This window comes from Choloepus didactylus, chromosome 7, assembly GCF_015220235.1.
Source record: "Choloepus didactylus isolate mChoDid1 chromosome 7, mChoDid1.pri, whole genome shotgun sequence".
Taxonomy (NCBI): domain Eukaryota; kingdom Metazoa; phylum Chordata; class Mammalia; order Pilosa; family Megalonychidae; genus Choloepus; species Choloepus didactylus.
In genome coordinates, this window is record NC_051313.1 from 129,194,808 (window position 1) to 129,220,240 (window position 25,433).

At 41.1% G+C, this 25,433-nt stretch overlaps 1 protein-coding gene across 2 annotated transcripts; it reads right to left on the minus strand.

Moving 5' to 3' along the window:
- Positions 1–977: 977 nt before the first annotated feature.
- On the minus strand, positions 978–18,358 carry NRSN1 (neurensin 1). Of its 2 annotated transcripts, none has more exons than XM_037843523.1 (4): positions 18,187–18,358; positions 16,373–16,445; positions 11,644–11,841; positions 978–2,763 (listed from the first exon to the last, which is right to left on the minus strand). In XM_037843523.1, exons 3-4 carry the CDS (start codon positions 11,830–11,832, stop codon positions 2,365–2,367), a joined length of 588 nt encoding a protein of 195 aa, XP_037699451.1. In that variant the 5' UTR covers positions 11,833–11,841; positions 16,373–16,445; positions 18,187–18,358; the 3' UTR covers positions 978–2,364. The 2 variants fall into 2 exon arrangements, with proteins under 2 accessions (XP_037699451.1, XP_037699450.1); XM_037843522.1 differs by having other exon boundaries at positions 11,644–11,879; positions 18,187–18,355.
- Positions 18,359–25,433: the final 7,075 nt, after the last annotated feature.

The window sequence follows — 25,433 nt, forward strand, 5'->3', positions numbered from 1 at the left end:
ATCACTGGATATGCCCAAGCAAATCGACGGTGCTAGGATGGGGATGTGGGGCTTCTGCTTGGGGTGAGCCCATATTATCTAAGGTTTCTACCAGCTCCAAGGGCCCATGCTTACATGATCTCCAGGCCAGAACACATTTCTAAGTTTCTCCAGTTGTGTGCTCAGGATTTTCTCCCCTGCCTCTCTCCCTTGTTATAGCACCTGGTTTCCCTTTGATTTAGAAGTTTCAGTACTGAAGGGAAGAAGTGGCTCAGTGACGAACAATTAGACCAAGATCAAGGCCTTAGGACCATTGTAGTTCGCCATACCACTGGTGTCTGCCCAACCCAGGCCTGAAAATAGCTTTAAATCTTTCAGTTCCCTGCTCCCATCGTCTGATGACACTTGGCCTGCATACTTCCTTAAGTCCAAACAGTATCTCCCAATACCATTCATCTCCTTTCTCTGATTTTCTACAATAACCCCCAACTCCTGCCATTTTGGCTGGGGAGGGCTCTTACAAGAACTGTCTTCCACAAAGCCTGGGAAGAACAGGAAAGACAGGGCATGCAATTGCTCTTTCAGACCCAGTTGCTACTTGATGTAAGATAGCTTCTTTAAGGCCTTTGGCTTGAGAACCACTGCCTCTTGCTTTACAGCTGCTGTAATGCCTATACCTGAAAGTTTCCAAGCCCAGCCAGCCACTATTTTTCATATTAGAGGCTTTTAAAGGTCAAGTTCTCATTCTCAAAGATTCATTGGTACATAAGACAGAAGCAAGCCTGGAGAGCTTCAAACAATGAGCCTTGCATGGGTGCTGGGTGGCAAGTATTAAAGCCTCAAAGACTAAATTTAAAAAAGCATTTCCACAGGAAGGTAAAGAACCTAAGGAAATTGGGAAAATTTTTCCCAAATCTGGCCAGTGATTGCTGTTGAGGATGCTGATTTGTCCTGTGTTTTATGCTGGACTGTGCAAAATAAACAGTATGCACAAAGAGCACTAATTACTTCATTTATTCTTCCATTTAGCCAGGAGAACATCAGAGCTTTTCAGCCTCAGAATGGAAAATTACATGTTGGAGAGAAAATAGCCACATTGAAGGAATGACAATGCAATTCTAGGTTCTACTTGTTCACATATTTTATTTATCCAGTGAAAGAAAAAAGAAAAACAAGAAACCCCAAAAGACAGAGCTCTATGGTGGCACAAATTCTGAGCGAATACCAAGGTCACATCTTCCATTTTCCTCAGACTAATTTATATCTACAGATTAAATAAAAGTGCAAAGGGATGAAATGAACATCTTGCTGGAAAATACTTCTTATTTGAGAAAGAAAACCCTTTAAAAGGTTAATATCTACCCAGGGATTTTTTATTTGAGGATGGCTTGCTTTTGTCTTTATAAAAATATGACAGTGTGGTATACACTGCTGGAGTTGGATATTTAAGGGTGAGTATTGTGGCAGGCTGCTGACTTGGTGGCTTTCCAGGAGTCCACTGAGAGAATCCCACTGTGGTGAGAACCACAAGGACATCATAAACATTCTTGGTGGAGAGATGCAAAGATACAAGGCAAAAAAGGAATCTTTTAGGTGTTTGAGCAAGGCGGGCCCTCGGACGTCATGGCCAGGACTCTCATTTTACTGATGGGGAAACAGGTCTGGGGAGGTTAAATGATTTTCCCAAGGTCACACAGCCAGTTACTAGTAGGAACTTAGATTTCCTGGCTTCTAATTCAGCTCTTTTTTAACACTGCATAAATAGATACTCTTAATATTAAAATTTTTTTGTTGTTTCAAGATTCTAAAGTTGGCAATTTTAGCTTTTTAAATGAAAAAAGCTGGAAAAACAAAAAGATTTGTAGAGAATGCGGATAAATTTGTCCAATCTGAAGAAAGTCTTGTTAAGATATAATCAAAAGACTAATATCTGAGTCAAAATCAGGGAACTCACGTAACAATAGCTAACACAAGAATGGAAGACAGCAATGAGCAGGGAAAATCAGAAAAACCAATACTGCAAAATAAAACAGACCACGTTAGCCATGAATAAGGCTGGGTCTAAAGTGCTCAGCGCTTTCAAACAATACGGAAAATGATACCAAGTCACAATATATGAGAGGAAAGTCCCAGAGGGGCTCCTGGCGGACACACAGGGGCACCCGTTTTAAGCAGCTGGACATGTGTGTACTGGTTGACAAATGGTGCCAACCTTCCCCACAGCCACCTGAACTGGGCTAGTCTGAGCTTGCTTAATGGCGCTGCCCAGAGCAGTGCACAGCCCTGGAGCAAGAAGACGCCAAATCCCGGTCATCTAAAAAACCGGCCTTCTCCATTTTAACAATGTGCATCAATCAGAAAGGGGAGGGACAGGTGGCAAATGTTTCAGGTTGCCGATAGAGGCTGGACATTTTGAACCCTGGACAAGGTGACTGGAATCTTAGTTTCCCCTGGGCCTGGAGCTTTTGTAATGGGCTGGGTATGCACCTTGATGTCCCCTATTCGTTCTTTAAACCTTTGCTGAAGGAATTTTTCTTCTTTGGAGTAGCTTTTCACAAACACCGACATCAGCAGGCAGCCCGCCATGGACGTGCCTCCGATGCAGAAGAGAATGGCTCCTGTCAGCTTGCAGATGTCAAGGGCGCCATTAAACTGGACAGCGTGTGTGTCCACCACCACAAAATCGGCTTCACCAAAGGCTTCGATTTTGGGGGGCACCAGGAAGCCCACTGCCAGAACAGTCAATCCCAGGATCACAAAGGCTGTGCCAGAGATGAGTCCGACCTAGTGAAACAGACAACAGAAGCAAGAGAGTTATAATAAGCCAGATGCTTCAGCTCTCCCTGGACCCCTCAAGGGCAGGGGGCTTGTTCACCGAGAGAAGTGAATACCCCCAGTGGCCCCAAATTTGCAGGAAGAAAACGAATTTATTTCCTAAGTTAAAAAGGAAGGTGAAAGGAGGACCTTTCTGATTTTAATGCCAACCAGAAGCTGCGGCACCGAGTCTTGATTTTTCTTCTGAGTTTTCTATTTGAACAGTGCTTTAGAGCTGGCAAAACCCCACTCTGCTTGCTTACATTGTCTCATTTTGGTCTTGAGAAAGACAAAAGCAGCCACTATCATCCAGGAGCTGACCTGGCACTACCTGCCAGGCCCTGACGTTGACAGAATTGGCCTGATGCTCACAGCCGAGCCACAGTGTTCTCTTACTGGACATAAACAATCTCATGGAACATCATCAGACAAGGTCATTCTGCGACCTAATTTGAGTGACTCCTGCTTCTTTACCAATGACAGCTTCAGTCTTGCTCTAGCCTGCCTTCCTTCTAGATAAGATTTATTAAGATATCTGGTCAAACAATTGTCCCTGATTCCTGAACAGCTCCCAATCCAGAGCAAATCTCTGCTTCCTTGGACCCTCCCCTGAATCACCCAACTACAGCTCACATCCTATCCTATGTCTTCTCCAACACCTTCTTACTGAAATGTCCCATGGTTCCCTATATGTCGTTCTTCCTTTCATGGAAATGAGTACTAAACCCACCTGTAGATGTGTTCCTGATGGTTTTGGCTGGAGGACAATGACAGTCTTTATAACGACCCAAACCCAAGTAAGCAGAGAAGGAACTATAATTGCCAGTTTACAAGTAAGAAAATGTAGCCCCATGGAGGGCAGGTCATTTGCCCAAAGGTGGACAGACAGCAAGTTGCAGGGGCAGGGCCACACTACCAGCCCAGTGCTCTTTTTCTTCTATCATGCAGCTATTTGGGCTGTGCTTATGCAGATGCCACTAAATGTTAAGAGCAGCAGATGGAGGTTAAACTATACTAGCTCAAACTCTAATAAAACGAATAAAGTAAAATAAGATGAAAGGTAATCCTCCATGTGGCAGTTTGAAGTCACAGGGTTTGAGGTTAAGATGCTCAGGCTCCAGCACTGCTACTTAGTACTTGAATGATATAAGGCAAATTACTTAAATTATGTCATTGTTAATTTCCTCATCTATATAATGACAAATAATAATGTTTCCTACCTCACAGAATTGTTGTTGAGGGTGAAAAGAGACTATGCATGAAAGCACTTAGCCCTGTGCCTGGCTAAGCAATAAGTAGCTGCTGTAAAATTATGTACATGGGCAACAGTGTTATAACAATCACTCTGCACTTGCATAAGGAACTACTAATATATTTATGTACTTTTTAAACATATCTTTTATTTCCTCCAGTTCCTAATTGTTTTTAGTTGGAATAACAAGGTTTGAAAAACAAACGTAACACTATTTAATCTTGAACATCTAAACTACATTTATTAAATTTTAGGGGTAATGCAATAACAAAGTAAGTTAGAATAATAGAGGAAAACATTCCTAAATCCATCATTGTAACAAAAGGAGGAAAAGAGAACTAATATTTATTGAGCATCTATTACGATCTAGGCATAGAGCTAGATTCTACTATGTATTTTTCACTTAATCCTCACAAGCATTTTTTTCTTTCCATTTCAACTATGAAGAAACTGAGATTTAAGGGGTCAAAGAATCATTGTCCAAAGTCTCACAGTTAGCAGGTGGCATACGTGGGTATCGACAGAGGTCTGTGTGAATATAAAGACCCACCCTTTTTGTTCTACTCATAATAATTCATTAACTATTATTCTGTATGTTAATTTATTTTTTATTTGAATTTCATTAGAGTTTTAGTCATCTAAAACTAAAACATCTAGTATGGACAGATTTATATAATATTTTAAGGAAACTGAAAAACAAAAAGAGTCAACATGATACCTTCTGAAAGAACAATGTAGAAACTATTCTACACAAAATATAAGTATCATAGGAATAACAGTAAAATAATAACATTTTATTGTTTTCTACATTCTTCTAAAAATGATGGCAAATAAATTTACCCTCAAAGACTAACCATTACAACTTTCTAAAAATGACTTATCATGAAAATTCTGAATGCACAATTAAATTAACTTAAATAGCCATGGTGACAGGCCTCTTATGTTAGTACCCTGCTCAGGAGCTAGCACTAATCCTCAAAAATTCAGGGTAGCAAAAATGTATCCATCTTAATTTCTGAGACTCTCAAGAGCAACTGAGGCCAAAGCTCTCTGTCTTCTCTTTCTCTGTCTCACCACAGCTCTCATTCCAGCTTTGTGCTCAATAAATATTCCTGACTGACTAGCTTAAACCACCAGACTGCTGAATATGGGGCCAGGTGATTGATTCTCAGAGCAGTCTGCTCCTCAGCTGAGCAACGCTTTATAGATTGACATTACTCTTGGAATATCATTCAGAAGCTAAAAGGCAAACCATGTCTTGCAGATGGCAGAACTCCTGCTTACTTCAAGAACTGAGAAGTGTCTGGCCTCACTCAGCCTTCTCATCTTCCTATTTATGTCAGAGTATCAGAGGGAGGTCTGCCTTCTGTGGAGGGAGGACGCATAATGAATAACTAAAAGCATTCTGGAGGTTCCATCAATGCAAGTCTAATGAGGGCCTCCAAGAGGCATATTCTGTGCCCATAGAGGGAATCCAAGCTTGTCAAAACATGTCAGGGAGCGTTTGGGATTGCAGGCCTGAAGAAGCTACAACAGGATCAAGAGTAGGCTGCTTCTTAACTCCTGGAGAGTACAATGGAGGTGGGGACAAGGAGTTTGGATATATCAGCTTAATCCTGGTACACTATTGGAGGGAATAACAATTTTGAGAGTGATACCGTGCAGTATCACAAAAATTGTCTCTGGAGATGGTTCTAAGTTGAAGCAGCTCTGGGTCTAAGATAGCAAAGCAGTCCTACTTGGGGCCACAGAGAGGAGTTGGCATGCTTCTGGGAGAGGGCTGCCTTCCTTGTCAGTTACACCTGAGACACCCAGGAACCGTGGAGCAGCTAGGTCAACGCCAAAGGTGAGGGAGAAGGACCTCACCAGGTTGTGAAACCCCAAAGACAGCAGCAAGGACAGTTTCTGCGCTGTGACTTCTGGAAACTCTCTTGGCTGTGAGGAGGCTGTCTAACACCCGTCCCTGCTGGTGGAAGGAAGGATTGGATAGGGAGTGGAACTTGGATTCTAGACATTACGTTGTTGTTGTTGTTGGGCTACAGGTTGAGACTATTGTAATTTTGACCCAACATTCCCTTCACTGTATCATACTGAGCTAATGAGGTCAGAACATGCAGTTTGCACCAACAGGCAGAGCTGGCAGCAGTAGCAACACAGCTGTTCTGGCAGAGGAGGCAGTAATGACTTTTGGAAGCAGGAACGAGTGCAGCAGAGAAGAACAGTATGTATAGGGAATAGGCTGGATGGAGATAAATGTGAAAGGAGCCATCTGGGTTGGAGGTAATTCAGAGGAGGCATAAAGAAGGAAGAATGGTTTCTTCTTCATTAGCACTGTGGGCTGCTGCTGGGCTCTCTTTAGCAGAGCCTGAGCTCGGAGGGGTGTCATTTGACAGCAGTGGTGGAAGAGTCTAGCTCATCTGTTCCTTCCTTTTGGCCTTATCTGCTTGTAGGGACATGGAGCTTTTCAAAGTAATGACCAATGCTAGGCTATATTCTAGGTCCTTCCACATGCCTTATCTCATACAATTTTCACAGCACCACTACACTTGGGTAGTGGGTTTGACCCTAAAAAATTCTCTTGACTCTTTCTCTCCTCTTTGTCACGTCACCTACTCTCATGGTGCAGAACTATTGTACCCTGCCCAGATCATTACTACAGCATCCTGACTGGTTTCCATTGCTAGTTCCATCCTTCAGGGCCAAATGAGAAGTCTTTTAAACAGAGATAATATCATATGCTTTCTCTTAATTGTCTACTTCACCTCATCTCTAGGATAAAATCTAACTCCTTAATAGCTAGAAAACCTTTGAAGAGAAAGCTAAGATTTGCAATTAAACTCTGAGTAAGCTCTGGGGAAATGGCTGATGGGAAACGGGAGTTGTCAGTACAGACAAGAGGAGCTTCCTGGGATCCCCAGAGGAAAGAGAAAGACCAGAGTCACTTTCACTTGTAACGCTGCAGAGGAGGCAGTCTTGCTCTGCACCTGCACACAGCTTCTGAAATATGGGTTGAGGAGAAGGTAAGAAGGAATATAATCCTGAGGCAAGGGAAGAATAATTGAAGATGAGATTACTGCTCCCATTGGCTCAATCTCTGCCATACTGAGGCTGTTTGCTGCATAAACAATCAACTGGCAACAGCCTTAGTCAAAGTCAAGCCCAAAGATAAGAAAAAAATTTCATGACAGCCCTTTTGATCCTTGAGCAGTAGTGATAGGTGGTGGAAGCAGATGAAACCATGCCACTGGGATAAACTGGAGTGGCCGAGGCAACCTCTGAGGCATCGAGAACATGTGTAATACTGTGTGTGTGTGTTTACTTCAGAAATCTTAGACTTATTATTATCTTGCCCCCTCAATATACCCAAGCTTAAGGGTTCTGGGGAAATTTCTATTTCAGAGCTTTTCAAAGTTGTCTTATCTAGCTCTTGTATGCATTCCCAGTTTTGTATCCTGAATCTTCTGCCCCCTACCCCTCTACCCCAACTTCTAAACTTTTACTGCAGCCATACTGAACTATTTGCAGTCTCCTGAACATGCCATACTCTCTTAGGAGTCGCAGGCTTTGCAATGTTTTTCCTTCTACTGGGATGCCCTGTTCCTCCTTGTTCACAGGTTACATCTTCTGTGGATCTATTTCTTTTCTTCCCTAGGCTGCATCAGACACCCATTCTTTCCCCCATTTTCTCCCCCTACACTCCTGCCCTCCTCCCCAACCCCAGAGCCCTCAGTCAGTACTGTGACCACTTTTAGAGGAGTTTTTGTCACATTGTAACATAACAATACGGTACATGTCTGTCTCCCATATTTGACTGTGAATTCCTTCAGGTCATATTCAGAGGCCAAGGATAATATCTTACTCATAGTGGAATCCTGGAGTCTACTGCATAGCCTATTGCATAGTGGACATGTAAAAGTTTGTAGAAAGAAAGAAGCATAGCACTGTGAGATAGAAATTGTGTGAATAGCATGTGACAGAGGAAAGATTCCAACTCAGGTCTACTTGACTCTGTAGTAGATTAAATTATATACTGCAGAAAAAATATTTTCTTAATCTTTTTCCATTCCTGTGGGTGTGAACCCACTTTAAATAGGACCTTTTAAAGACATTATTTTAGTTAAGGTGTGGACAACTGAATAAGGATGGGTCAATCCTATTAGTGGAGGTCTTACAGAGAAGGTCACAGAAAGAAAGCCACGAGAAGCTAGAAGCCAGAAGTCAACGGAACCCGGAAGAGAAAGGAGAGGACATTACCACGTGATGGAAAAGCCAAGGAAACCTAAGAATCACTGGCAGCCACCTCAAAATGGCACAGTCTTCAGGGAAAAAGCATCGCCCTGCTGATGCCTCAATTTTGGACTTCTCCTAGCCTCAAAACCAAGCCAACCCATTGTATGGCAGTTTTTTTTAGCAGCTGGGAAACTACGACAGACTCCAATCTCTATTCTCATTAAACCCTTCCATGCTTCCCATTACAAAGGGCGCTGGCTTGAGTTAAGGGCGGAGTCCTAATTAGGCACTGGGAGTGCAGCTACCTTGTCCCCAGGGCAAGACCCACATTACGTTGGCAGCACTAGAGCAGCAGAAGGGAGGGGAGGAAGTCAGCAAGTGGGACCATCTAGAGGCACAATTTGAAATAAAAACCATAGTAGAAATATGTACATAACTACTGCTTTCATCTGTACTGTTATAAAGCACTATATAAACCCGTTGGGATGAATTCTCTCGTATTCCCTGTGAGCAGATCCAAGTAGAGGTGGTTTATTCCCTTGGTAGAGATGAGGTCTCAGGACTGAGCTTTTAGGTTATTCAGGTTGACTGTAGGCTTCTGAATTCCCTGTCCAGTGTTTTATGATTAGGATATGAATCCCAGATTTGGATTTTGCTGCCACAAGGGCAGGGACTTTTGCCTCTTGTTTTTCTTTCCCTTCTCTGAAGTAAGTCCCACACTTCAAGGAACACATACTTTTAGATCTTGTTTGTATAAAATGGAAGGGCAGATATATTGAAATCTGAATTCTGGGCTGGTAATTGAGCATGAGTACTTTATTTTAAATCCTTGCCACATATTATTTGGTGGATTTATGGCTTTACAGATTATACATCTGCCAGTGCTTTGGATCCACATAAACACTTAACAATATTCTATATGTCTGTGGCATTTAGGCTCTTGGCACAATATATCTGTCAGGCAAATATTTATTTATTTTTGACAAATAGGGAAGCAACCACCTACTGATCTGGGTAAATACAGATATACCAAGTCAATAAGGATGCATCAGAGATAAGAATTCTACAGGGCAGGATGCTGACTTGACCAATTCTAACACAGAATATGCCATACAGGTTAGATTTTGAATTAACATGAAGTCTTGGGTAATCCATGTTAACAACTATGTTCCCCAATACTTTATTTATTAACTAGATTTCTGGTTTAGTTCTATTTCAGAACTCAGTGTTCTGTAAGGCACCTGTAACAATACCTAACACTTCTAATACTTCTAACACTTACTGAGTGTGTACTATGCACGAGATACTGTTCTGAGTCCTTTGTAATATTATCTTAATTAATTCTCATGACTTTATGTGGGAAGTTATTGTAAGTATCCCCATTTTATAAATAAGTAAACTGAGACCTATTAAGGTCACTTAACTTGTCCATGGTTACAGGGTTATTAAGTGGAAGAGCTGGCATTTGAACCCATGTAGTCTAAAGTCCAAGCCCATGCTCCCAATCACTATGCTATATTGCCTCCTGTTATACTCTCTTGCCCATAAATTGCAAATTCATGGCAATATTAATGTTAAAGTTTCTGGGATCTTTTGGGAGAAAGTTGGAGATGATTGCTACCTCCTCGGCACAGAATATTTGAGTTGGAAGGGAGGGACCTTCGGTTTTATTGTTTAAGGCTGCGTCTTCTCAGCATCTCTTGCTGAATCCTCTTGTTTTTTCAATTTCTAAATGTTGGAGTGTCCCAATGCCTTCTTCTCTTCTATGTCAATACTCTCTTCCTAGGTGAGCTCATCTAGTCTTGTGTCTTTAAATACATTCTATATGTCAATAAATCACAATGAGCATTATCTTGCTGTATTTAAAGTGCTACTAGAGATTTCCACTTGATTTCTAATAGGCATCTTCAATGTAATGTGGCCAAAACCAAACTCTTAGTTCCCCACCAATCCCACTCCTCTCCCAGTATTCTCTATCCCAGTAAATTATAGCACTATTCACTAAGTAGCTCAGGCTGTAAGCCTTGGAATCATCCTCGACTCTTCTTTCTCTCATACCCAATACCCAATTCATTAGCATGTCCCAACAGCTCAGTCTTCAAACTTTATGCTAAATCTGGCAACTCTTTACCACATCCACTAACACCACCTTTATCAAAGCCACCATCATTTGTTGTCCAGATATCGACATAGCCTCCTAACTGCTTTACCCTTGTCCTTCTATAAGGTATCTTCCATACAGCAGGACAATATTCCTGTTAAAATATTAGTTGGGATCTTGTCACTCCTCTGCTTAAAATGCTCAGATGGCTTCCTATCCATGCTTCTCAGAGTAAAAGCCAAAGTTCAAACTGTGCTCTGCATTCTCCATGCCCTGTTATCTTTCTGAGTTCACCACCTGCCACTTTGCCCCTCTCTCTTCTCACTCCAACCGCATTAGAGTTCTTGGTATTTTTCAACCATACCAAACTTGTCCCCATTTCAGAGCTTTTGGACTTGCTATTTTCCTAGCCTAGAATGACCTTTAGCCTGATCATTTTAAGGTCTGCTCCCTCAGCCCATGCTGATATTTGCTCAAATGTCATCTCCTCTAAGAGGCTTTCTTACAACCAGCATATCTAAATATCAGCCCTCCCTCATCATCTTTCCCCTTGTCCTGATTTATTTGTTTTCATAGCACTTGTAACTTCCTGATGCTCTATTTTGTGGTTTATTTGTTTATAGTTTGTTCCCCATGGTAGACCATAAATTCCATGAGGGGAGAACCTTTTTCTGTCCTGCTTACCACTTTGATCTCCAGCACCTGGAAATGTCCAGACACACAGTGGGTGCTCATTGACTGTATTTGAATGACTGGCCCCTTCTTTTTAAGTTGGGGAAGCTGAGGATCAAAAAGATGAACTTTCTCACAATCACACATCTGGTAGAGGCAGAGTTGGATTCCAACCACTGTACTATGTCTCAGCATTAACTCTCTCTAAATACCCAATTATTTCTTTTTAATAATCGTTGCAGCATGTCAAATGATACGTATGGATTCTGAATGGGAGGCTGAAAGCATATAATATTTTGTCTATGGATGGCTTCACACTTCATGAATTTAGTGGCATATAAATAAGAGCAGCAATAATAACAATTAATGATGGAAATTATACCTATTTGTGTTTCACCTGCTGATCAACAATTGCACTGTTTAGACACTTGCTTCAGCCCAAGATTTATATTCTCCTTTACTATGAGAAGAAAAATGCATTTAATATCAGCAGGAGTGATACACACAGAGAACCTCTCAGTTCTCTCTAGCTACAGTATTTACTATATCCAATAATTTTCTCATTTCTGGAGTTAAACACACATTCCTCACTTACCTTCCAGAATACCGAGCTCCACCTATTAGGTGATCTCTGGATCTGGAAATCATCCTCATACTCCCAGATCGAGGCGGTGCAGTCCTCATAAAACTTGTGCAGGTAGGACCGGACACCGTAGCGCTGGTGCCCGCCTTCGGCAGCAGGTGGTGCCTGCCCGGACCCACAGACATTGCTGCAGGAGCTCATTCTTCCCAGCTGGAATGACAGCACCCACCGGGTCAGTCCTCTGGGCTCTGTTTTCAGGATCAAAGGGCATATTAGAGGTGAGAACCAGGCTGAGGAACGTAAGCCTCTTTTCTTAATATAAAAGACACCTTTAAAGCCCTCTCTTTCTTACAGGCTGCTCTTTTTTGTTTAACGCAAAATTACCCCAAACACTCAATGATGAGTACTGGTTCTCCATAAATGGAACAAGACACAAACAGCACAGCACACTTGAATTATGCAAAAAATTTGAAGCATGAGGCACATTAGAAATGGCAGCAAAGAAGGTGAGACTTCAGTTGCCTTGACAAGAAACCTTTACTTTTTTATATCCAATAGTCTTTACACTTATATGTTAAAGAATTAGGCAGGTGCTCTCACTTCCTGCAGATGGAATTTGTCCTGGACGGTGTTCTCAGATTCTTAACGGTTTTCCCTTGTGGAAGCTACAAGATGTTACTCTTAGCAGTCGGAAGTTTTGCTTTCTGATCTTACGTACTTCCTCTAACATTTTAACTAATTGTCAAGTTGTACAGAAGCTTTGTTAAAAAGCTGCTGAGCAACTTTCACTTCACGCTTTATTAATCCCAAATGGCCTAGTCAATAATTTACACCTCACTAATTCTGACACCATATATTTCAGTCATTATTTCTGGATACATCTGTCCATGTGGGGTGCTAGATTATAATGGGGAGGGTAGAGCCAGCCTTTTATTATTTTTTATAAAAAGTCATAGTACAAATAAGAATTCAGAGATTGGTCAAATGAAACTATGTCCTTGGTAGGCTGCCTGGGGCTCTGTCTTCTTAAGATGGAAATTTGGACTTGACTTGACCAAATCAATACCCTTAGAGATAGGAATTTATGTGGACATGGCTATTAGTTCACAGTAAAATATGGAATTACTGAGGGACAGTAATTTTGGTGAGTAAGGGAATTCCCAGTCATCCTCTATTTGCTCTTTGGTTTTCTGATGTCCATATAAGCAGATATGTGTATAGCTGGAAGTGCAGACTACTTGCTTGGATTTCTCAATTATCCTCTAAACTGTTTCCCTTGTGTAGACAGTCTGTCTCAGGTTCTCTCAGGGCCTGTGCAGAAGGCCAGCAGAAGGCTTCCTCGTTCCCAAGTATTTTGCGAGAAAGCAACTAGTAATGTTTTTCTGTAAGAGAAAAAACTAACCTAGAGTTCTGTCAAGTTCCATGTGAGGCACTTAGTTTGGCTGGATAGAGCCATGGGGCTAGAATCAAAGATGAAGCAAGGAACATTAGCATTACCTTGTCCCTTGGCCACAAAGTGGACCTATAAGGACATCTTGTAAAGTATGCCCTTGGCCACAAATGGGTTAGAAAATGTAGCCAAATTCAGGAAATGATGGCCCTGTTCTTACAAACTAGAAGCACCCACGTGCTACTGATGGTGGCCAATTGCCTTGTCTTTTAAACTGCTGGCCGGTATCGCATTTAGTACCCACCTCCATGTTCCTTCTTCCTGTTACAGGTTTCGTTATCATCTAAAGCAATCATCTGGGCAGAGTGAGCAGGGGAGGGAGAAAGATGATTTTTTTTTTTTTTTTTAACTTTTAAACGTTTCAGAAGAATATTATTTAATGAAACTATTGAGAATTTAGAATGTACTTTGCATGATTAGAGCATCAAAGTCTGACAGTTCAAAAGAATGTTAACCTAGTTTTCACATTTTAAATACTAGGAGGATCTCTTCAGTACCTTCTGTTCAATGCTAACACAATGAAGATGATTAGTAAGAGCCCATTACAAGTGATATACAAGCAGAATAATTTTAAAGACATTTTCTTTAAAGACATTCTAATGAAATTTCAGTCAAGGAGAGATGGGATTTGTATTACTAACTCTGCTTTGTCATTAAGGAAACTGAGGCACAGAAAAATCATCTGCTAAAGGTTGTGCAATGAGTCAGGGAGCAGAAGAAAGATGATAGTTAATTAATACAGCAAGCAGAAGTAAGGACTGAATCATATACTTGCATAATCAGAACCAACTCATCTACATATATATTTTCAGGATTTCTATAAAACATCAGAGATTTTAAAATGAAAAAGGGACAAAAATAGATATTACAGGAGTAAAAAATTCTTCATGGCAACAGTAAGAGCTATTTCTCTTAGATGATGAAATCATGCTTTCTCAGCATTGATAAAGAACAGGACAATGTGACATGTTGTAGTCATACCCTGCACAGCTTGTTTCTGGCATTCTAGGTTAAATGTTTCTGCCTTATAAGATGATAGTAGTTCAACTTTGTTAAAAACAGTATGGGTAAAATTATAAAAGAGTCAGAAAGTGTCATAGAATGAACGCTTTTGAATCGAGTGATGGAAGACTCTACACTAAGTCAGAATGGACCTTCAGTGCTGCATTCTAGAAAAGGAATCCCAATGAGCCTTATTTTCTCCTGCCAGAGCACAAAGCACGAGAACATGACCTGTTGTGTGCTGACCACCAAGGCAGAGCACCAGACTCTAACGCTAGTCCTTGATCTGCTACTTACTGGTCATGAGATCTCAGGCAAGTTCCTTAACCTCTCTGCCATGATATCACCACCTTTAAAATAAGATGGTAGGACCAGATAACTGCTAATTCCTTCCAGATGGAGTTTTCCAGTTGTCTTTGGCCATGAATCTACAGAATGAGTCAATTACTTTTTGTTGGTCAAACAACTGGGTTTACTGTTTTCCCACCTTCCCCCAAGCCCTCTTTGAACAACTGTCAGATTGCCCCAAATTCTGCTTTATTGTATTCTGTAGGAAGCTTCAGTTGAAAGGAGTGCAAAGGAACTGGTAACGTTATTTACTTGGTACTAAATAGATTAAATGACTGTAAATTGTTTATTTAACTAGTTAATTCAGTATTATGTATGCTTTCTAAAACAGTAGTTCCTGGGGTCTGAGAGGTTTCATACATTTTCTCAAACATTTAACTAGTTGGGACTCACTCGTAGAGGAGAATGATCACTTGGAAGAACATGGATTTAAAAATATAACTAATAGTGTAGGGGTTATGGACCTACAAAATCTCAACAGCAAGTTTCATGCCTCATACGGAAGCCAATAACTCTTTTTTCTAATACAGAGAATATTACAGTTATTTGGAATCTACTTGGTTGATTGACACCTCCGGTATTTTAAAAAGTAAGTGCTGAGCCAAATAAAAATTCTTTGTTCTTACTTTCTGTAAATAAATATTCAATTCTTAGCAACACAGCACAAACTATCATATTCTAGAAACCTGTGAAAGGAGAAAAATCATACTTTAGCCCATTCACTGTTCTAAATGGGTTGGTGATGGCCCAAGAGGCCCCATTTTTCACTCATTCCTTCTTTCAATGTTTTTAAAGCATGAACTATGTGTAGGGCACCTGTTAGATAATGAGGTTACAAAGGTGAGTAGGATACAATCTGTGCTTAAAAGGCCCTTGAGTTAGAAGGAGACACTCATGAAGCAATATCTACAGCAAAAATGGGCCCTATAAAAGACGCATAGGCAAAGAGAGGGAGTGGACAGGCTGAGAATCCCTTGAACAATTCTTTTATTATGCAACTAACCCCCTACATGTATTATTGTAATTGCTATGAGTACAAATACACTAGAATATCAATTTGTTGTAAACTTAAATTTTAGTCTAATATATATAGTTAATTTTTATTTTACTTAAAAAATTTTCATACCCATGAAAGAAGAAATGTTTTTCTGCCTCTTGAAACTTTAAGAGCATCACAGACATGGTATTATTTGTCTTCATGGTCTTGTTGAGAGAAGAGAGGCAGAAAATTGAGGCACAAAAAGGTGAGTTTTTTTCCAAGGCTGCATGTGTGAGTCAGTTGTGAGACCAGACACAGGCCCTGTTCTGTTTATTTTCTTGGACACATCATTAAATTTTCCATACTGCTTTTTTCTCTCACAAAATAATTCTGAGATAAGGAGAGTGAAGTTCCCATTAGAGCCACTTTTTCACAGGGTCTTCTCTACCAGAGACAAGGTATAGGCACAGAGACGATTTAGACCATTTATACAATAGCAAATTCAAAAGGTCAATTCACTTAACAGATTCAGTCAGATTCATAGTGGATGAAAGAACTGGCTAACAGATTTTTCACTTTTAAATTAGGCATCCTAGTATTATATAAGCCACTTGAAAACGTGTTTCTACCAATGGATTATTTCAGAGATATTTTATTTTCCTAGCACAGTAGTAGAGATTGGGACTCTGTATTATGAGAGTTTTTAATACTAACTCAGATAATACTAAGTCAGTAGATATGTAACCAATTTTATGATTTTTTCAAAAGAAGGGTAATGATGTATAATTATCTTATTATTAATTACTTTATTCCTTCAAGATATGTTTTTTAGTAAGGTGCATAAAGTCTAAAACCAAGATGAGAAGAAAAAAAGAACCCATCTTCTTTTTTAGTCTCTTCTTTATCTACACATTGACCACAAAGTACTTATAAATATATCCACGATAAAGTTTGCATCTTACCTTTGAAGTTCTCCTCTCCCTCTTCTTGTTGTTTACTCCTTGACTTTTCTTTTTAATGGCACATTCTTCAATCCTTTAGGAAAAAAATCAAATAACCCTGCATAATGTAATCCAGATCAAAATGTAATTTCACAAACCATTCTTAAAACTTAAAAAAGAATCATTTTAATGCTGACAAAAACATTGACAAACAACTTCTTGTTCAACAGCAGGCAATCTTTTTTTAAAAATATATTTTACAATTTTTAAATGTGCTTGCATGATAGTTTATAAATAGGTAAGAGAATATAAGTGAAAAGTGCTTTGTAAACTATAATGCACTTTAGAAATGCTATTCTTATTTTGATACAATTATATTGTGTGTAGTTAATAATACCAGCTAGAAGGGTCCATTTGTGTTTTACAGATTCTACATGAAAAGATTACTTGGCTTCCTAGTTACTCCAGAGTTAATTTATCTGGTGTCTGTTCCACAGTACTGTAAAATACATGAATTTTATAGCCACTGTATTTATATGTTTATATGCATTTTAGACTTACTAAGACTTTTTGGATGTTTTTCTCATCAGGTTGATTTTACTCCATAGTATCGTGTCCTGTATCTTATCATATTTTTTCCCCTATGTTCATTTTCTTCCTATCATAATCATTTTACTTTCCATATGCCTAAGAAAAGCAGGTGCCCATGCAAGATTTAATTAAAAAGCCATTCCCAGCTATAGAGCTATTGGCTTCCGACATTAATTCAGCCATGTGAAATAAAGTAATAACTGGGGCCATATTTTTCAAGAGGTCATTAAGAATTCTTTCTGATGAGGAGATCCATGTACATTTGCAGGGGAACTCAAAGACTTGGCTGAGGCCTGACAATAGGTTTTCAACACTCTCCAGGATCAGTCTGTATAGACCACAGGCAAACCTTCCTCAACATTCTCTTCCTTGATCAAGATTGTGTGAGTGGTTTGTGAGAGGATTTGGGGAAAGAGGCAAATGATATTAGGAATATTAGGATATAGAATGGGAGATCTGGATCAGGAAAGCAAGCCAACTACAGGCCATTACATTCACTACCTTCTCCCATCTGTCTCTCCTCTCTCTGGATAATTAAATCTCCCTTCTCCAGATGCCTTTCACCAAAGGTTGGCTTGCTCAGGAGCTCAAGGAGCTTTCCAAGGTTCCCATAGCATTTTTGCTACAAAACCTGAGCCAGGAACCAATTAAGCAAACACCAGCTCTTAAAGTCCAGCTCTCTTTTCTCTGAGGTCACTAGCCTTGTCTGACCGCCATCCCAACACTGCTTTCCAACACCACAAAGAAGTATCTCCTGAGATCATATCAAATCACTCAAACAACTTCAGACATGGCAAAGGAGTGGGAAAGGCAAGTGGGGGTTAAATTCAGCCTGGAATAGAAATCAAACCAGCCTTTGCAAACAGCAAATACATGTATTTTACACCTGTCTAATATACAACTCTTCTTGTCTCACAGGAAGGAAACTTTAAGTTTTTGGCTTTACAGCCCCCAAATTCTTACATAACACAAACCCCGAGCCCCCAAAGCAAAGAGTAAACTACTCCTGATTTGTGTTTTCACGTATTTTGAAATGCATGGGTTTGGTAGAGGTTCCTACACGTTTAATAAACATGAGTTGTGTGTGTGTGTGTGTGTGTATGAAAGAGAGGCAGAGAGACAGAGAGAGAGGATGAATATTTGTGCATGGGGAGACAGGAAGGAGAAAGGGAGGAGAGGGACAAGTGGAAAAGGGCATATCGAGCATAGAAAGCCGCCACCCCTTGGGCTCCGCATGGCTTTACCTGCCCCCTCCGATCCCCTGACCCGTGGAGCAAGTGCAGCCAGCTAGCCGCAGATCTCTCGCCGGGGTCCCATCGCCGCTGCCGCGCCGCTCCGGCCTTGCCGAGCTCAGCGGGCGCGTGATTGACACTCAGGAGTCCCGCGTGCCCGCGCAGCCGAGGCCCGCGCAGCCGCCGCCGCCGAAGTCGCCGAGTCCGCCCCGCGCGGGCGAGCGGCGAGAGGGGCGGGGCCCCGAGAGGCGTGGCGCGCCTGCCCGCTTTCTCGCGTGCGCCACGGGGTCTGGCGCTTCCCCGCCCGAAGGCGCCTGGCGTGTGGAGGCTGCACCGGGCCAGGCACCCCTTCCGCCTTCCCGCCTTGCCCACTACTTTATTTTCTTGTCCAGAGCAGTGTCCGGCCATAGTAGGGGCGGTGTACATATTCTTTAAATGAATTGAGAGGCAGAGAGACCCGATGGGTGTTTCTTCCCCGCTACCCCATTTGGGATATATAGGGGCCTCTCCCCCCCACGTTTCTGTCCTTGTTAAGACAGGAAATGAGGAGGTTCTGTCTGCTGACAGGACCTCACCTCTTTCAGAGTTGGGCAGTTCCAGTTCCTCACCTCTCCCTCTTCCCCACACCCACCATCTCTTGGGTCAGGAAGTTAAAATGCACGCAATGGGAGATTGATGAAGAAAATGGATTAAGTGATGTCATTCGAGAAAGACACGAATACATAAAGGCAAGAACATACCCAAAAATTACCTGTAAGTATCTCAGAACCTTTGTGTAAGTATGGGCAAGCTAGTACTTGAATACAGTGACCCCTGCATCATGAGACTTTGTGGACTGCTGGAAGTTGGCATTTAACGAGAATTATTACACAAATAGTTAATATTTGCACAGTCATACTACACATTTTAATAATAATAATAATAATGGCTATATAACATTACATAGTGCTTACTCTGTGCCAGGTATTGCTCTAAGTATTACATATATATTAATTACATATTAAATCATTTAATCCACACATCAGCCCTAGGTGGTGGGCACTATTGTCCCAGTTTCACAGCTGAGGAGGCCGAGGCACAGAGAAGTGGCTTCTACGCACGATTCTGTGGGCTCAAATTGACTTGCCGCAGGTCACACAACTTCTAAATGTGGGAGGTGGACTGGAATCTACAAGGTGATTTCTTGGAGAGGATTTAGGGTATATGTGCTATTTTGCCCATTATTTCCTCACCTCCACATGGGTTTCAGGAAAAAGCCAAAACAAAACAAAACAAAACAAAAAAACACTAAAAAAGAACCATATTGTTATTGTCTTAGTTTACCAGGCTGCTGATCAATGCTACACAATAGGTTGTCTTAAACAACAATTATTGGGTAATGGTTTGGAAATCTAGAAGTCCAATATGAAAACATTGGCAAGGCCATCCTTTCTCCCAAGAGTCTGTAGTGTTCTGGTCTTACTTGCCGCAGTCCTTGGGGTTCCTTCATTTGGATCTCTGCCTCCTGTCACATGCCTCTCTTTGTATCTGCTCTTCTGATTTCCACTGACTTCCTGCTTCTGAGTCCTCATGGCTTTCTCCAACTCTTGCCTTCCAGTTTCTTCTCTTTTTAAGGCCTTCATTGATATGGATTAAGACCCACTCTGATTCAATCGGTCATACCTTAACTAGTAACATCTTCAAAAGGTCCAATTTATGAATAAATTCACACCCACAGGAACATGGATTAAGATTAAAGACATGTCTTTTGTTGGTGTACGTGATTCAGCCTACCAGAGTTATTACACAGTGGGTAGACAAAAGCAATTGTTGAATAAATGCTTCAAAAGGAACCAAGGACAGGGCAGCTATGTTTACTTCCTTCCTCAGGTTCAAAACTCTTGCCCCAGCACTCTTCAACACTGTTTAAGACTGTAGGTACCGCTTATTTCTTTCTCTCTTCCCTGTCTGCGTAAAAAGTGCATTAGTTAATACTGTTGAATTGTACACTTACATGTGGTTAAAATGGGAAATTTTGAGTTATGTATATGTTACTGTTCTGGTTTGCTAATGCTGCCGTTTTGCAAAACAACTGAAATGGATTGGCTTTCATAAAGGGGGTTGTGCTGGTTTATATACATTATGTCCCCCGGAAAAAGCCATATTCTTTAATGCCGTCTTGTGGGGCAGACGTATTAGTGTGGATTAGGTTGGAACCTATTGGTTCAGTAGTTCCTTGGAGGTGTGGCCCCGCCCATTGAGCATGGGCCTTGATTAGTTTACTAGAGCTTTATATAAGCTCAGACAGAGCTTACTGCAGTAGCTGAGACAGACATTTTGAAGACTCCGTTGGAAGCTGATGCAGATATTTTGGAGAACACCGTTTTGAAAGGCAACCTGTGAGCAAGCAGACGCCAGCCACATACCTTCCCAACTAACAGAGGTTTTCTGGACGCCATTGGCCAAACTCCAGTGAAGGTACCGATTGTCAATGTGTTACCTTGGACACTTTATGGCCTTAAGACTGTAACTGTGTAACCAAATAAACCCCCTTTTATAAAAGCCAATCCATTTCTGGTGTTTTGCATTCTGGCTGCATTAGCAAACTGGAACAGGGGTTATTTAGTTACAAAGTTACAGTCTTAAGGCCATAAAGTGTCCAAGGTAAGACATCAACAATAGGGTACCTTCACTGAAGGCTGGCCATTGGACATCCAGAAAACCTCTGTTAGCTTGGAACGCACATGGCTGGTGTCTGCTTGCTCCCAGGTTGCGTTTCAAAATGGTGTTCTCCAAAATACCACCTTTCATCAGCAGTCTTCAAAATGTCTCTCAGCTGCAGCTCTGAGTTCCTTCTATTTGTGAGCTTTTATAGGGCTCCAGTTAACTAATCAAGACCTACCCTGAATGGGCGGGGCCATACCTCCATGGAAATAGTCCAATCAAAGTTATTATCCACAGTTGGGTGGGTCCATTTCCATGGAAACAACCCAAATCCAAAGATTCCAACCCAATCAGCACTAATAATCTGCCCCTACAAGATTGCATCAGAGAACATGGCGTTTTGGGGGACATAATACATCCAAACTGGCACAGTTACTATATTAGAAAGTTTTTAAAAAATGCATCTTTAGGGAGATTTTTTAATTTTTAGTTTTTCATTAGAGCAGTTGTAGATTTATAGAAAAATACAGCAAGTTCAGAGTTCTCTTATTACCCCCCAACACACACACACTGTTTTCTCCCTTATTTACATTTTGCTTTAGTGTGGTATATTTGTTATAATTGATGAGCCAATATTATTATAATGATACTGTTCACTATAGTCCATAGTTTATATTAGGGTTCACTCTTTCTGTTGTAAGGTTCTATAGGTTTTTTTCACTTTTAGTTTTTATTGTGGTAACATATGTACACCATGGCATTTCCCATTTTAGCCACTTTTAATTACATAATTCAGTGGAATTAATTACATTTACAGTGTTGTGCTATCATCACCACCATGCATCACCCAAATTTTCCATCTCCTCAAACAGAAACTCTCAATTAAGCATTGACTCCTCATTCCCTACCTCGACCCCAGCTCCTGGAAATCTGTATTCTCATTTCTGACTTTATGAATTTGCATGCTTAATTATTTCATATATGTAAGCTCATACAACATCCATCTGTCTTTTTGTGTCTGGCTTAGTTCACTCAACATGATGTCTTCAAGGTTCATCCATGTTGTGGCATGGATCAGAATGTCATTCCTTTTTATGGCCGAATAATTCCATTGAATGAATATACCACATTTTGTTCACCCATTCTCAGTGGATGGACATTCAGGTTGTTTTTACTTTTTGGCTATTATGACTAACATTGCATGAGAATGCATACACAGTTTCTGTGTGGATGTATGTGTTCATTTTTCTTGGGTATATACCTAGGAGTGGAATTTCTGGGTCAAATAGTAACTCTATGTTTCACTTTTTGAGGCACTGACAGACTGTTTCCCAAAGTGTCTGCTCCATTTTACATTCCAACTGCCAGTGTGTGAGGGTTCCTGTTTCTCCACATCCTAACCAGCACTGGTCTGTCTTTTTGATTCTAGTCATCCTAGTGGGTAGGAAGTGGTATCTCATTGTGGTTTTGATTAGCTTTTCCCTGATGGCTAGGGTACACTTTTTACCTATAGTTTTGGTATTTAATTTACTTGACTAACAGCTGATCAAAAGAAATTTGATAAAATTAAATCAAAATGGGAGAAGGGAACTCCCTCAGGCATAAAGAATTAAATCCCCAAAGTCATGCTGCTGGTTGGTGGTGGAGGCAGGGTTCAAGCATAAGAAGTCTGTCTCATGAGTCTGTGCTCAAAGCCTCTGCATCCCCCAAAACATTCACTAGCCTTTTTGGTTGCTTTTGTCCCCTTGGTGACCTTGACACAAATGTCCCATCATTGGGCAGATGCTCTTGAAGCCCACCACCCTCTATCTAAAGGCTAAAGCAGCCATTCCCAGCCCTCCTCCTTCTTATCATCAGCTGACATGTCCAACCTTGGAGGATGTCCTGTGCTCTCTGCCACCACAGGACGTGTCTGGCTCAGCTGGGACGGGCACCCCCAAGCCCTCTTTGTTTGGGTGTTGATGGTCAGGCTGAGAATCCTCTCCTCACTGCTTCCCAGCCCCGCTGAGAAGCTGGTGCCTGAGGTGACCCTCTCTTCTGATCCCCAGCTCAACATCAGAAGTGACTTGGAGGGAGGAATGGAGGATGTCTGTGAAGAGGCCAAGGGGAGGGGAGTGTTAGGAGCTTGCTTTGCTAAGGCGCTCCTGGTTTATAAGACGGGCTTGTTCCCACGCATTCTCATATTCGGCCCCCAAAGAGGAACTGGGACAATCCCATAATTCTGTCTGTGCTGCTGTGGCACAAGACATCACAGTGGACTTGAGGTGGAGACAGCCTTCTTTTGTCTCTTTTCCCAGTTGGCTGTTGGACTTCTCCCCCATGAGAAGGCAGGGGCTGCAGAGGCCTCTTTGGCACCTTGATCCTTGTCTGATGCACATGTAGGTGCCCAATAGATACTCATTGAGGGCCCAAATGAGTAAGGAATGTGCTGGGAACACCATTTTATAGGTGAGGAAACTGAGGCTCTCTTTACCCTTTTAGGAGTTTTGACATGTTGCTTGTCAGCTTACTTTTCTCACATTCAGTGTGGGGATCTGGTGCACAAATACTTATTTTTAAGTATTTAAAAATTTTTTAAGTATTTTAAGTATTTTAGGTAACATGACCACGTGTGTCTTCCCATCATTGAAAGTCCATGAGAATCTCCATACATGCATAAACTCAGGGGCTTCAACTCTGATCAGAGATTGGCTTCGGGAGGGCATGGCTGACTTTCTGGCATCTCTCTACTTTGCTGGCATCTGTAAGTGTCCTGGTCTCCCCTGTTAATGCATGAAGTATCTGTTGTCCCTTAATCTAGATAGGTTAGTGTAATCAAGTTTTGGAATTTGACAAACTTGGGTTTGAGTCTTGGCTCTGCTGCTTCCTAGCTATTTAACTCTCAAGTTGCTTCACCACTTTATGCTCTATTTTCCTCATCTATAAAATGGTTATTGTTAGGTTTTTCAATCGAGAAGAGAAGAGATGAAAACTCGATCAAAAGTTGTTTTATTGTCTGGCCTTGTGCAGGTGGGCTGAAGCCTAAGAAAATGGTGACAGCCCTGGACCAAGGGACAGTAGGGCTTATAAAGGATGGTTGGTGGGAAGTTCTTTGTCCAGGGAAGGGGAGGCTGGCAGATCTAGGTATGCAATTTCTCAGTGGCTTCTTTGGGGCATGGAGGTAGCTGGCAAGTTTCCACTGGCCAGTTTGAAAGCGGGAGCTTGGGAGCAGGAGAGTTTAAAATTTTAATGTTCAGGATTCCTAAGGGTGAGAGTGGGGGCTTATTGGAGATATGCAGGGTTCCTAGGGGAGGGATGGTGGCCCTGTTGCAAAATTCCTAAGGTCAGGGGTGGGGTGAGTGCCCAGGACCTAAACCTAACAGTTATAATGATATCTACTTCATGGGGTAGTTATGAGAATTAAACGAAATAAAATTAACGAAACGTTTATCCCAGGGTCAGGTATATAGTAAGTACATAATAAATTATAGCTAACATTACTATTATTTAGCTCCTTTTGGAAGCCTATGAATATTTCCATCTTGTAGTCTCAAGCCTTCTACATTTCCCCTGTCTCTCCCTTTGTTTTATCTTCTCTTTTATCAGGTCCGTTTCCAACTTGTGCCATCTCTGGCCTCTCTGGTGAAGTTTCCCATGAAGTAGCACAAGAGTGTAAATGTCTATCCAGGAGCCTGGGGCAACAGAGGGAGTTCTCCCAGATTCCACTACCACATATGCCTTTGGTTCTGTCTCAATCTAAAGTAAGTTGCATTAGTGCGATAAAGTAAGATATGGTTTACTCACTGTGAGATGCCCTTAAAATGTGAATTATCATCATCTTGCTTTTCACGAACCATAGTTTATATTTCTTAGTTTTGCAAACATCAGGAAACAAAGATGATCACTCTGAAGCAACTAAGTTTTGACTTAGAACACACTGTACAGTTTCGCTAGGTTGTCTTATATGAAAACATTTAACAGTGAATATCTTATGAGTGCATTGTTCAGTACACATTTGTTGAATGTTTGCCATTTAGAGCATAAAGGGCAAGATACAAAACAGGAGCATTATGAAAAGTCCCAGAGGAGAGGAATCAGGAGAGGTTATAGTTTCCTGGGACATTTCCTGGGGGGGATAATGTGATTTTGTCTCATATTGCTTTCTTCACCTTATATCTCATGACTCCCCTTCTCAGTGCACTTCTCCTAATCACCCTGAAAATGTTTGATGTTCTTCATATTATTTTAAACTTTCCTTCTTCCTTTATTTACTTCAGTGGTTTTCAATGTTTCTTCTCATATATCTGTGTCTCCAAGTGCCACCCATTCTTCAAGTCCTAGCATGTCTCCACCTTTTCAACAAAGCCATCTTTGATATGCTTTAATACAGTTTATTACTATTTAGTTTGAACCCCTATAGCATCTAGTCTTATCATACTTTTTGCCTTATATTAGAATTATTTGTGCATGTATTTCATCTACCCTGTTAGGCTTGTACGAATCATGAAGTAAACATTTACCCACAATTAATTTTGGGTTCTATTCTATGACTAGTACATAATAAATATGTACAAAATAAATGCCCGTTTTTGGTAAATGAATAAATTAGTGGATCTCATGATGGCCTTGACAGCTTG